The 13,369-nt window shown below is 34.4% G+C and overlaps 1 protein-coding gene across 3 annotated transcripts in view; it reads left to right on the forward strand.

The window, feature by feature from the left end:
* The window catches only part of NBEAL1 (neurobeachin like 1), a 171,203-nt gene that overhangs the window by 106,107 nt on the left and 51,727 nt on the right, over window positions 1–13,369 (forward strand). For all 3 annotated transcript variants that reach the window (XM_043577516.1, XM_043577517.1, XM_043577518.1), the window contains 4 exons: window positions 3,061–3,187; window positions 8,794–8,942; window positions 9,541–9,674; window positions 11,948–12,049. In XM_043577516.1, the coding sequence (XP_043433451.1) occupies window positions 3,061–3,187; window positions 8,794–8,942; window positions 9,541–9,674; window positions 11,948–12,049 (512 nt within the window). The remainder of the gene's footprint in view (window positions 1–3,060; window positions 3,188–8,793; window positions 8,943–9,540; window positions 9,675–11,947; window positions 12,050–13,369) is intronic.

A 13,369-nucleotide genomic window follows, 5' to 3' on the forward strand; every position in this document is an offset into this window, starting at 1 on the left:
CCGGGCTCTGGGCTGACAGCTCAGAGCCTGAGCCTGCTTTGGATTCTATGTCTCCCACTCTCTCTGCTCCTCCCCAGCTTATATTCTGTCTTTGTCTAAAAATAAACAAACATAAAAAAATTTTATGTAAAAAAAGAAGTGGAACATGCAATTCTATTTTTTTTTTTTAATTTACATCCAAGTTAGCATATGGTGCAACAATGATTTCAGAAGTAGATTTGAACATGGAATTCTTGATCTTGGGGTTGTAATATTGAGCCCCACATTGGGTGTAGAGATTGCTTAAAATCTTTTTTAAAAAAGTACTCCTTTCTGAGTATTTGCAACAACTTGTTTTTATTTCTTACAGTTTCTCTTGTCTCTGAACCATTTGGTAGTTATCCTCCTCTATAACTATATTTTTCTAGCAATGCTGCTTAACCTCCTAGTTCTCTTACTAATATTTAGTCTTGTTCACCTTTTGAATGATTGTATTCCCAGATCCATGCCTAGCCATCTTGCCTTTTGCCTATTCTCTCTATGAAGTGGTGATCTCATGACTTCACCACTGTTTGTATATGAAATGATGCTTTCCCACGTGTGTTTCTATTCTAACCTGCCTTTTGAAGATTTCCAGCTGCCTGTCTTGTCTATTGGATACCTCCTCCACAGGAGGGCTTCCATGTAAAATTTCTGAAACTGAATTCATTATGTTTTCTCATTTGTCTACTCCTCGCCCTAGACTCTGCTTCTCTCACATTTTGTGTTGTAGTTTCATTTTCTTCATTTATTAGTTACTCAGATTAAAATAATATTAGCCATGAATCTGTCCTCATCCCTCTTAATCCCCTACATAATAATAGCTCTTTAGGTACAGTGTCCTCTTAATTATCCCTTACATAGCTTTTGAATGGTTTTCCTTATTTTCATTCCCTTTCCTGTTGTCATGTCTTAGTTTGGTGTGCTATCTTTTCCCAAAGTTACAGTAGTTTCCCAGCTGGCCTCTTTGCCTGAAGTGTTTCCCATCGTCAGTTTATTCTCCAGTCTTTCATCACATTTTGAACTTACACTCTTTTTTTTTAATGTTTATTTTATTTCTGAGACAGAGAGACAGAGCATGAGTGGGGGAGGGGCAGAGAGAGAGGGAGACATGGAATCAGAAGCACGCTCCAGGCTCTGAGTTGTCAGTACAGAGCCCAACGTGGGGCTCGAACTCACAAACCGTGAGATCATGACCTGAGCCAAAGTCGGTCACCCAACTGACTGAACCACCCAGGCACCCCTGAACTTACACTCTTAATGGAATAGTGTCATCCAGCTACATAAAGTCTGTTTTCTCTTTGTGTCACATTACATAGATTCCTGATTTTCAGTTTCATCGCATTCTCATGTGCTTTACTTACATGCTGAACAATAAATACTGCCACCTGCAATAAATTAGAACATATGAAGAAACATATTCAGTAACTAGGAAAAGTGTGAGCCAGTACTTCTTATCTATAGACAAAGGTGTGATCAAAGCAGATTTACACAGAAAAATGCAGCTGTACATTAGGTTGATTCATTTTCTATGTCTGAGCAATGATAACCATATGAAAAATTAAGGGAGGATTTGTCGTCTTTATAATGTTTTGTTAGTTGGTATGAATTATTTTTGTTTCCCACAACTGAAATGTCTTTATTCATAGTTACATACATAACTTTTTCCCAGTCCTACCTATAAATTGTGCAGTTATTTTTATTACTACTCTTATACCACTCAGATAATTGAGAAGTAAATGTACAATTATAATAGCTGCCATTTATTTTATACTTAATGTAATGTGATGTATCTCCATTACACAGTTAAAAAAACAAAGATTCAGAGGAGTCGTCTATTTAATAAATGGCAGAACCGGATTTGAATTTAAGTTCACCACCTCACAGCCTTTGTTCTTCCCATTATATTAGCCCTGTCTTCTTACAAAATGTATATTTTATAAAATCCATTCATTTATTGTGTATATATGTATCTAGAATTACTTTTTAAATTCCATGTGCTCCAGAAAAGAACACTTCAGCTTTTGTATTATGTATTCTCTTCCAATTAAAGATAATTTGTCACATTCTTACTTAATATTTCTTTAGTACAAATACTCAATAAAAATAGTTTTATTAATACAGTGAGAATAATTCTTTCTTTGACTTACTGGCATATGTCAGAATTAAATGAATTAAAGAGATGAGTTGACCCATTTTGAAACATAAATAGTACCATCATTAAAAATAAAGGACAGAGGCACCTGGGTGGCTGGCTCAGTTGGTTGGGCATCCACCTTCACCTCAGATCATGATGTCACGGTCCGTGAGTTCGGGCCCCTCATGGGCTCTGTGCTGACAGCTCAGAGCCTAGAGCCTGCTTCAGATTCTGTGTCTTCCTCTGTCTCTGCCCCTTTCCCTCTTACACCCTGTCTGTCTCACCCTCAAAAATAAACAAACATAAATAATAAATTATAGACATATTTTAAAAACATTTATTCCTTTTTTTATACATGTAGTAGTTTTTAAAAATCACAAACAACCCAGATTACTCTAAATCATGTATTAAAAACTTTTCTGTAGTAAATATCTTTTCTATCTTAGAAAACTTTACCTCCCAAGGTTTTTTTCCAGTTTTATAAATATAATTAATATACAATACTATGTAAGATCTAGAACATAATGACTTGAGATATGTGCATTTTGCAAAATAATTACCGTAATGTTTAGTTAACACCCATCATGTCGTGTAGTTAACAAAAATTTTTTCCTTATAATGAGAACTTTTAAGATCTGCTCTTGTAGCAAGTATACTATATAGCATTGTTGACTATAGTCATCATTGCACATTATGTCCCCAATACTTATTTATAATTGGAAGTTTAGACCTTTTGAATACCTTCACCCAATTCCCTTACTCTCTTCCTTTACTTAATATATATATATATATATATATATATATATATATATATATATAATGTAATTAATAGCCAGAAGTTACAGGACTATAATAGGATTATTTTTTACTGTGTTTAATAGATATTTTGTATTTATTTTCGACAGGTATCCAACACTCACAGCCTTCTAGTGATTCATTGCTTTTGGAAGTAGTGAAACAAGTAAAAGTTAGCAATATGGAAGAGGATAAATTAGACCTTCCTGAAGAAGACATAACAGCCAGAGTAAATATGTATGTATAAGTATTTGAAAGGAGTAAACATTATTTTGTTCTGGGGGAGCGTGGGTGGCTCAGTCAGTTGAGCATCTGGCTCTTGATTTTGGTTCAGGTCATTATCTCAAGGTTCGTGGGATTGAGCCCTGCACAGGGCTGTGCGCTGACAGTGTGGAGTCTGCTTAGGATTCTGTGTGTGTGTGTGTGTGTCTCAATATAAACATTATATTGTTGTATTTTAATAAACATTAAAAAATTTTGTTCTGAAAAACGGGATTATAAAATCATGGAAGGTATTTGCTTAAAATACTAAGTACAGTGACCCTTGAACAATAAAGGTTTAAACTGCATGGATCCACTTATATATGATTTTTGTCAATAAAAACAATATAGTACTGTAAATGTATTATATCTTCCTAATGATTTTCTTAAAACCTTTTTCTTTTTTCTAGCTTACTTTATTGTAAGAATACAGTATATAAGATATACAAAAGATTTATTCATCAACTGTGTATATTATTGGTTGGTAACAGTTACTGGTCAACAGTAGGCTGTTAGTTAAATTTTTAGGGAGTCAATTTTATTTGTAGATTTTTACACCAGCTTCAGTGCCACTAACCCCTGTATTGTTTAAGAGTCAACTGTATTTGCAGGATCCATCAATTACTGTTATATCAGTTGTGAGTAGTCTATCAGTATTAACTGACATTATTGAGGCATGCTTTTTAGAACTGAGATAACTTTGAGCTGGACCTTGAAATTAGAAAATATTTTTAGCTGAATGATAATGAAAACATAACCTATCAAATTTGTGGGATACAGTTAAAGCTTAGATAGAATGTTTAGATAAAGTTTAGATAGAAAGTACAGAATAAAATATAAACTCTTAAGCAGAAGGAAGAAATTATAAAGATGAAAGCACAAGTCATGAAAAGAAAATTGGAAAAGGAAAAAGACCAAAGAAAACAAAAGCTAGTTATTAAAAAAATAAAAAAAGATCTCCCTCTCTCTCTGCCCCTCCCCCGTTCATGCTCTGTCTCTCTCTGTCCCAAAAATAAATAAACGTTGAAAAAAAAATTAAAAAAAAAAAAAAAAAAAAAAAAAGGGGGCGCCTGGGTGGCGCAGTCGGTTAAGCGTCCGACTTCAGCCAGGTCACGATCTCGCGGTCCGGGAGTTCGAGCCCCGCGTCGGGCTCTGGGCTGATGGCTCAGAGCCTGGAGCCTATTTCCGATTCTGTGTCTCCCTCTCTCTCTGCCCCTCCCCCGTTCATGCTCTGTCTCTCTCTGTCCCAAAAATAAATAAACGTTGAAAAAAAAATTTTTTTTTAAAAAAAAATAAAAAAAGAGCTAACAAAACATAAACTCCTTGCCAGACTGGTCAGGAAAGAAAGAAAGGCCACATAAATTATCAATATTGGGAATTAAAAAGGAGAGAACACTAAAAATACTAAAATGATTAAAAGAAATACTAAATACAACTTTACCAATAAATTTTGACAACTTAAATGGACAAATTATTTGAAAGATACAAATTAGCAAACCTCCCTCAAGAAGAAAATTTAAAATGAATAGCCTTAGATACATTTAAAAATTTTGAATTTGTAGTAGAAAATTTTCCCAAACATAAAAGATATTGGTTTCCTTATCTCTCCTTTGTATTAATTATCATAAATGCAGACTTTCATGTGTTTTAAGGCCAACAATACAATTTTGTAGTTACTATTGTATGCACTTGTCTAAATCAGTCAAGGGAAGAATAGAGAAAACTATATAACTGTACTTTTTATTTGCCTGCAAAATTACCATACTTACATACTTTGTTTATTTGTGCACATTCAAATTTCCATCTGGTGTCTTCATCTTCTAGCCCGAAGGACTTCTTTTATTTTCATGTGAGGAATGTCTGACCACAGATTCTCTCAGGCTTTGTTATCTGTGGTAGTCTTTATTTTTGCCTTCATTTTTGGCTACTTTTTAACAAAATTTTAGTTACATATCTTTTGAAAATTGAGATTCATATAATATAAAATTTACTCTTTTAAAGTGTAACATTCCATAGGTTTTAGTATGTTCACAAGTCTAATTACAGAACATTTTCATCACTCTGAAAGGAAATCTTGTACTTTTTTAGTAGACACTCCCAATTTTCCCCTTCCTACATCCCCTGGAAATCACTCATCTGCTTTCTGTCTCTATTGGCTTTGTCTGTTTTTGACATTTCATTTATTTCTTACAATATGTGGCCTTTTATGTCTAGCTTATTTCATTCAGTATAATGTGTCCAAGGTTCATTCATGGAGTAGCATGTAACTTGACTTCATTCCATTTTATGGTTGAATAATATTCCATCATATGGATATACCACCTTTGTTTATCCATTCATCAGTTGATGAACAGACAGTGTTTCTACTTTTTGGTTTTTGTAATTTATACTTCCATGAATATTCATGTACAGAACTTTGTGTCGACATATGTTTTTAATTGTATTGGGTATATACCTAGTAATGGATTTGTTAGTTATATGGTAAATCTATGTACAACCTTTTGAGGAATTGTAAAATTGTTTTCATACTGACTACACCATTTAACATTCCCCCAAGTGACATATAGGGGTTCAGATTTCTCCACATCTACCCCAATTTTTGACATTTTGTGTGTTTATTTATTACACTATTCTATAAGATTTAGAATGATACCTTGTGATTTTAATTTGCATTTTCCTAATGACTAATGAAGCTGAGCATCTTTTCATGGATTTGTTTACTATTTATATATCTTTTTTGGAGAAATATTTATGTAAATCCTTTGCTCATTTTTTTTAATTGGGTTGTCTTTTAGTTATTAAGTTATAGTGGTTCTTTATTCTAGATACAAATGCCTTAACAGATACATGATTTGCAAAAATGTTCTCCCATTGAATGTGTTTTCCTTCATTTTGTTGGACAAAAATTTAAAATTTTGAGGTCCCATTTATCTTTTTTTCCCCTAAGAGTTTTATATTTTATCTCCTACATTTAGGTCTTTGATCCATTTTCAGTTAATTTTTGTATGTGGTATGAGGTAGGAGTCCATATTCATTCTTCTGCATGTGATTATCCATTGCCTGAGGACCATTGCTTTCTTTTTTAAAGGATGATTTTGTTGGATATACAGTTCTTAGTGGACAGGTGTTTTTTCTTTTCTTTTTTCTCTCTTTTGTTTTGTTTTGTTTTCTTTTCTTTTCAGCATTTTGAATATGTCATCCCACTACATTTTAGCATCCTGTATTGTGGTGGTTTTTGTACTTGGCTTTCAGCACCTTGGCTTTATGTCCATGTGTGGATATCTTTGGATATTCATAGAATCTTCCTGGATGTGTGAATTATTATTTTTTTTTTTATTTGGGAAGTTCTCAGGCATTATTTCTTCAAATATGTATGTTTGGCTCTTTTTCTCTGTCCTCTCTGGGAGTCCTTTTACACATCTGTTGTTTCCCATGATGGTAACACTCTGAGGTTTTTTCATCCTGCTTCTTTTTTCCTTTGTGTTCTTCAGGTTGGACAGTTTCTTTTGAACTGTCTTCAAGAGTCCTGCTTCTTTCCTCTGCAAGTTCAAATATGCTATTGAGAGGCAAGTTCAAATATGCTATTGAGGGGTGCCTGGCCTGGGTGGCTCAGTCGGTTAAGCATCCGACTTCAGCTCAGGTCAGGATCTCCCAGTTCGTGGGTTCGAGCCTCGCTTCGGGCTCTGTGCTAACAGTTCAGAGCCTGGAGCCTGCTTTGGATTCGGTGTCTCCCTCTCTCTCCGCCTACTCCCCTGCTTGCGCTCTGTCTCCCTCTGTCTCTCAAAAACAAATAAACACTAAAAAAATTTTTTAAATGCTATTGAGTCCTGGTAAAATTTTCATTTAGTTATTATGCTTTTTGATTCCACAGTTTTCCATGTGGTTCCCTTTTTAAAGATTATGTAATTTCTGTCTCTTAATTGACAGTCTTTATTTGACTAGGCTTTGTTGCCATAATGAATGCACTTTAGTTCTTTAAACATAGTTTCCTGTAGTTCTTTTAATGTATTTACCATAGCTACTTTGATGTTTTTGTCTGCTAATGTGAACATCTGAAGTTCCCCAAAGACAGTTTCTTTTTACTGTGTTTTTCTTTATGGCTCATAATTTACTTTTTCTTTGCATTTTAGATAATAAATTGTAACCACTCTGGTTTCTGATCCCCTTCTTTGATGATGGTTATTATGGTGGTATTTTTGCTTAGTGACTTTCCTGGATTAATTTTGTGGTGTATGTCTTACCTGCTCTGTGTTGCCAGTGATGTCTGTACTCATTGGGTTTTTGTTTTACTCGTTTTGTTTTTTTTAATTTATTTTTATTTTTTTAAGTTTATTTATGTTGACAGAAAGAGAGCACAAGCAGGGGAGGGGCAGAGAGAGAATCCCAAGCAGGCTCCACGCCATCAGTGCAGAGCCTGACATGGGCTCAATCCCAGAAACTGTGAGATCATGACCTGAGCTGAAATCAGGAGTTGGATGCTTAACTGACTGAACCATTCAGGTGCCCTTACTTTGTTTTGTTTTTAAACAAAAAGCCTGTTTTTAAAAAAAGTCTGGCCCTTTATAAAAAGTTAGTATAGGTTAGTGGTCAGGCAATAATTAGTATTTACACCCCTTGTTCCAGAAGACTGCCATTCTTTGCCAGTAGATCTGTGTGTGTGCCTTAGGGAACGTGTTCAAATTTCATGATTTACACATCTGCCCTGACTTTTACTTTCTATGTTTGTAAAGCCTCAGCCAAAAATGAGTACTCAAGACCCAAATACATAATTTATTCTGGACATCACTTTTTTTTTAGATTATAAACTACACATGGCAAGCATTTCTTTGGAACTTACTTTAATGTTACAAATTGACCTGGTTCAGTAGTAATCTTCATTGGCATAAATAAGATTTTTGTTAATATAATTTTAATAATTTCTGAAGATTTATAATTTATAAATTATAGTTTATGTTATTTATAATTCTATTTAATTATAAATTATATAATTATGTTGTAATTACTGTTATAACTTATTTTTATTGGAGAAGATAACAGTCCTCTTAATACAAGATGACTTTATTTTAAGTAAGGTATTGCTATAGTAGCCCTTTGTATTATCTCCAGTTCCATTGTAGAGACATTATGATGATGTTGTTGCTCTAGATTTAGTTGCTCTTGAAAAGTCTCATTTTACAGTTTAAGAATTAGTCATAATTAGTGCTTCTGATAATTATTCATAAAACATCACTAATGATGCATTCCTTTATTCACAGATTCATATATTCCCTAGGTCAACTCCTCTCTCGCAAATATAACTAAAATGACATGACTAGTATTGCTGTATGTTCGAACTGTCCTCTGCCAGTAGTCTTAAAGATTCACTATATTTTGTTTTAATGGGCCACATACAATTAAAATATAAAACTTTGTGTTTTTTTTTAACTGAGTTATTGGGAAATAACATTTTGGACAGTATTTAATTAGTTTAATATTCAGTGGAATATTTTTATAGGTAATTCAAATACTCTTTCTTGATATTCTTTTCCATTTACACAGAATACGTTGGATGGTTTTTGTTTGGTTGATTTTTGTTTTTACAGTGATGAAAAAGAAGAACAGGATCAAAAAGAAAAATTGGTGTTGTCAGAAGACTGTGAGCTCATTACAATAATTGACGTTATTCCTGGCAGATTAGAAATTACTACTCAACACATTTACTTCTATGATTGCAGCATTGAAAAAGAAGATGGTGAGGAGTTCTGGGGGAATAATTTCTGTTGTTCAATAGTTAAGTATCCAGCTTATTAATCATTAATGAGAAGAAAACAGTGACATAGGATTGTGGGATTGTGGTCTATTATGTAAGAGGAGAAATGGAAAGTCAATATGGAATTAAATTTCAACAATGTATTGGAGGGAATGCTTTTTTTGTTAATGTTTTTTAAAGATTTGGTAAGAGGGATTGCTGTAAACTTGTGTTATAAAATGCAGTCTTAATTTTATTTGCACATTTATTTCTATCAGCTTTTCACATAATTCATTATCTGAAAATTAAACGATATTTAAATCTAAAGTGCTAACATAAAGAGAAAAGGAAAAATGTTTTTGAGATGTAATGATCAGGATTATTCTGTTTTCATGAGAAGAAAATAGAATAGCTATAGAATTTAAAAATACTTTTAAAAGAAACCATCTGAACGTCCACTAAATTTATCAAATGGTTTTTATGAAATAAATGTAATTCCTTTTCCCTAAGTGCTACTTTTGTTAGGAGCTAGGAGATATCTTCTGCATAATACAAGTAACTTCATATGGTACTCTGGTCACAAGATTTCTTCTGTTTTCAGGAGTAGGCTTTGATTTCAAGTGGCCTCATTCTCAGATTCGAGAGATTCACCTGCGGCGTTACAATTTAAGGAGGTCCGCCCTTGAGATTTTTCATGTTGACCAATCCAACTACTTTCTCAATTTCAAAAAGGAGGTATGTAAGATGCTGCCTTTCTGGAAGCCTCCAAGTATTAGCTTGAAATAATTTTCCACCTAGTGAGCTGTGTAAAACTTTGGACTCATTTGTAAAGTCAAAATATTAGAGGAAAAAAATCTCTGCCTTAGGGGCTAAGTAATATATGAATTTTTGTTGGGATTTATGTTTGAGTATTTTTAGGTTGCTTGTTTTCAGTGTTTATTTATGAGTAGATAAATCAGTAGAATATTGAGTGTCAGCCAATAAGTGCCTCACAGTATCCAGTTGTGAAATAATATGCAATATATACTATTTGACAAATTTATGAAATTGGGTTGGGTTCAGTTAAATAATAATGGGGCAGGTATTTTTTCCAGGAGTAGAGTATATTCTTTTTTTCCCCCCAAAAGTTAATTTATTTATTTTTGAGAGAGAATACAAGCTGGGGAGGGACAGAGAAAGAGAGACACAGAATCCAAAGCAGACTCCAGGCTCTGAGCTGTCAGCATAGAACCCAACATGGGGCTCAAACCCATGAACTGCAAGATCACGACCTAAGCTGAAGTCAGATGCTTATGGACTCAGCCACCCAGGCGCCCCAGGAGTGGAGTATATTCTTGAATAGTGTAAGTGGTTAAGTGATTACCACTGAAGCCAGATTATCTAGGTCCAGGTACTAGCTCTGCCAATAGCTGTGTGTCTTCAGCATATTACTTAGGATTCTTACTCCCAACCTTCCTTCCCTCTTTTTTTCACAGTGATGGAGTCACACTTCTATCACTGTCTGACAACTCTTGATCTTGCCTAGTTTTCTTTCCATTTTCTCTCACAGGCATCTTTCCTGATAAATTCCTTGAATGTTCAATTCAGTTTTGCTGTAGTCTGTAACTAAGTTTCTGTTCATTTGTGGGATCCAGGTTTACTTGTAGATGATTTTATTCAGATGTTTAAAGGCATTTTGTATTTTTATAAAATAATACTTTTTTACTATTAAAAATAAATTTTCTCCATAGGAATATACAAAGCTTATGTTTTTAGGAAGGTGTGTCAAACCAAGCATGTTCTTGTTGAATACTGTACATTTGTATAACTTTAGAGGTTTTACTATTTTTTTGGTGTTTTTTTTTTAATGTTTACTTATTTATTTTGAGAGACCAAGAGCACGAGTATGAGCTGGGGAGGGTCAGAGAGAGAGGAGAGAGAGAATTCCCAATCAGGCTCCACAGTCAGTGTGTGGAGCCTGATGTTGGGCTCAAACTCACAGACCATGAGATCATGACCTGAGCTGAAGTGTGATGCTTAACCGACTGAGCCACCCAGGCACTTGTAGAGGTTTTTTATTTTTTTAAGTTTATTTATTTACTTTGAGAGAAAGAGAGAGAATGGGGAAGGGACAGAGAGAGGAAGGGGAGAGTGTGCAGGGGAGGGGCAGAGAGACAAGGAAAGAGAGAATCCCAAGCAGGCACTATACTGTCAGCATAGAGCCTGACATGGGGCTCCAATCCCACAAACCTGTGAGATCATGACCTGAGCCAAGATCAAGAATCGGACGCTCAACCAACCAAGCCACCCAGGTGCTTCTAACTTTAGAGTTTTTAAAGCACATTTATATGCAGTATCTAATCTTCATAACAACCTTCAGATTAGATATGGCAAATTCCATTATTCCTTTTTTTTTATAGATGAGGAAACTGAAGTTCAAAGATGAATTTTATTACTTTACATTTGGGTAGCCCTGAAAAATTCAGAAAACTGTAAGGATAGAGACAGATGAGACTCAGTAAATTAATGATTTGCCAGTATGATAAGTAAATGACAAAACTAAATTTGAACTGGACTTGAGCTAGTTTTATGATTTAGTGTCTGGTGATCCTTCCAGTATACACTAACCTTTTCAAAATTTATATGGCCTGACTTCACCAAACCTAGTATAGTAGAGAAGTTAAAACCGTAATCCTCTATTTATGAGAACTGTCCAGAATAGGCAAATCTGTAGAGGCAGAAAGGTTAGCAATTGTCGGGGGATGAGAGGGAGTGGGAACTGGGTGGGGGGTGATGGCTAGTGAGTGTGGAGTTTCTTTTGAGGATGATAAAAATGTTCCAGAGTTAGATCATGTTTGTGGTTGCACAGCTCTGTGAATATACAAAAAGACCCATTGAATTACATACTTCAAAGGGTAGATTTTGTGACATGTGAATTGTATCTCAGTAAAGCAATTACAAAAACCATAATCGCAGTTTGTTTTGATCAATTTTTAAACTATAAAATGCTGTTTGTTTGTGTTTTTTAGGTTAGAAACAAAGTATATAGCAGACTATTGTCACTTCATTCTCCAAATAGTTACGGAACCAGATCACCACAGGAATTGTTCAAAGCATCAGGATTGACACAGGTAGGAAATTTTAACAGTCACTTTTTTTTTATGTTTATTTTATTTATTTTGAGAGAGAGAGAGAGAGAGAATATACATTAGCAGGGGAGGCGCAGAGAGAGGGAGAGAGAGAATCTCAAGCAGGCTCTACACTGTCAGCCCTGAGTCTGACGTGGGGCTTGATTTCATGGTTCAGGAGTCTCCTGACCCACTTAACTGGACTGAGCCACCCAGGCGCCCCTAACAGTCACTATTTTTATGTTCACTTTATATCTCAGGCTTTTGCTTAAACGTAAAACTTTCTCTTCTGATTATTTTATTTTTATTATTATAACCATTCTTCCATTCAAATTGATGTTTTGAATTATCTTTGAATCTTCACTAATGCATAGTACCCTGTCCTCCAGCTCCCATATCATTTGGTTCCCACGCATATCTTATGAATTCTTCTAATAATTTTATCTTTTAAAAATATAGCAGGTGACGGGCTCTGGGCTGATGGCTCAGAGCCTGGAGCCTGTTTCCGATTCTGTGTCTCCCTCTCTCTCTGCCCCTCCCCCGTTCATGCTCTGTCTCTCTCTGTCCCCAAAATAAATAAACGTTGAAAAAAAAAAAAATTTAAAAAAAAAAAAAAAATATAGCAGGTGAATTTGCTGGGTTTTTTTCCTAATAATAAAAGTTATCCATACATGAAGTAAATAAAAAGTGGGAAAATACAAAAGACACTATGGCAAAAAAAGGCAAAAAATGACCAATTCTTCCATCTGCCAAAGCTAATTAATGCTGTTTTTTATCCCCACCTATATTCCAACATCTCTCTTATATTTCTGCTACCAAAAACCAAGGAAAGGCCATTGTTTTTTGCTCTCCAGGACTATCAGTAGTCTCCTAACTCAGGTCTCTGCCTCCTGGCTCTTTCCTTTCTCTTACATATGCATTAGTCTTAATCTTAAATGTGGCTCTTGTTCAAAAGCTATCATCAATCCCTTCTTGTTGCTTATGGAATAAGCTTTACTTAGTGGAGTACATTTCCTGTTTTTTTGGAATAAACTTTATTCATTAGAGTATTTCTCAGGTTAGCACTCAAGAATAATTATAATTGGGCTTTCTGTAAAATCTCTCTCTCTATATATATACATTCATTTCTCACCATTTCCCATGAGTGTATCTTTTGCTTAAGGCACTTAGTAAACTTAAAGGTGAATGTTAATCTGTCAACAAAATTCTTGAGAATACCCATACCGTGTAATTAACAGGTTAGGTACAATGAAGTGATTAAAAGAAAACAGTGATTATGATTTTCTTTAGAAAATTTGTATCTAATGTAGCAAATTCTGATCT

This window comes from Prionailurus bengalensis, chromosome C1 (genome assembly GCF_016509475.1).
Source record: "Prionailurus bengalensis isolate Pbe53 chromosome C1, Fcat_Pben_1.1_paternal_pri, whole genome shotgun sequence".
Classification (NCBI taxonomy): Eukaryota; Metazoa; Chordata; class Mammalia; order Carnivora; family Felidae; genus Prionailurus; species Prionailurus bengalensis.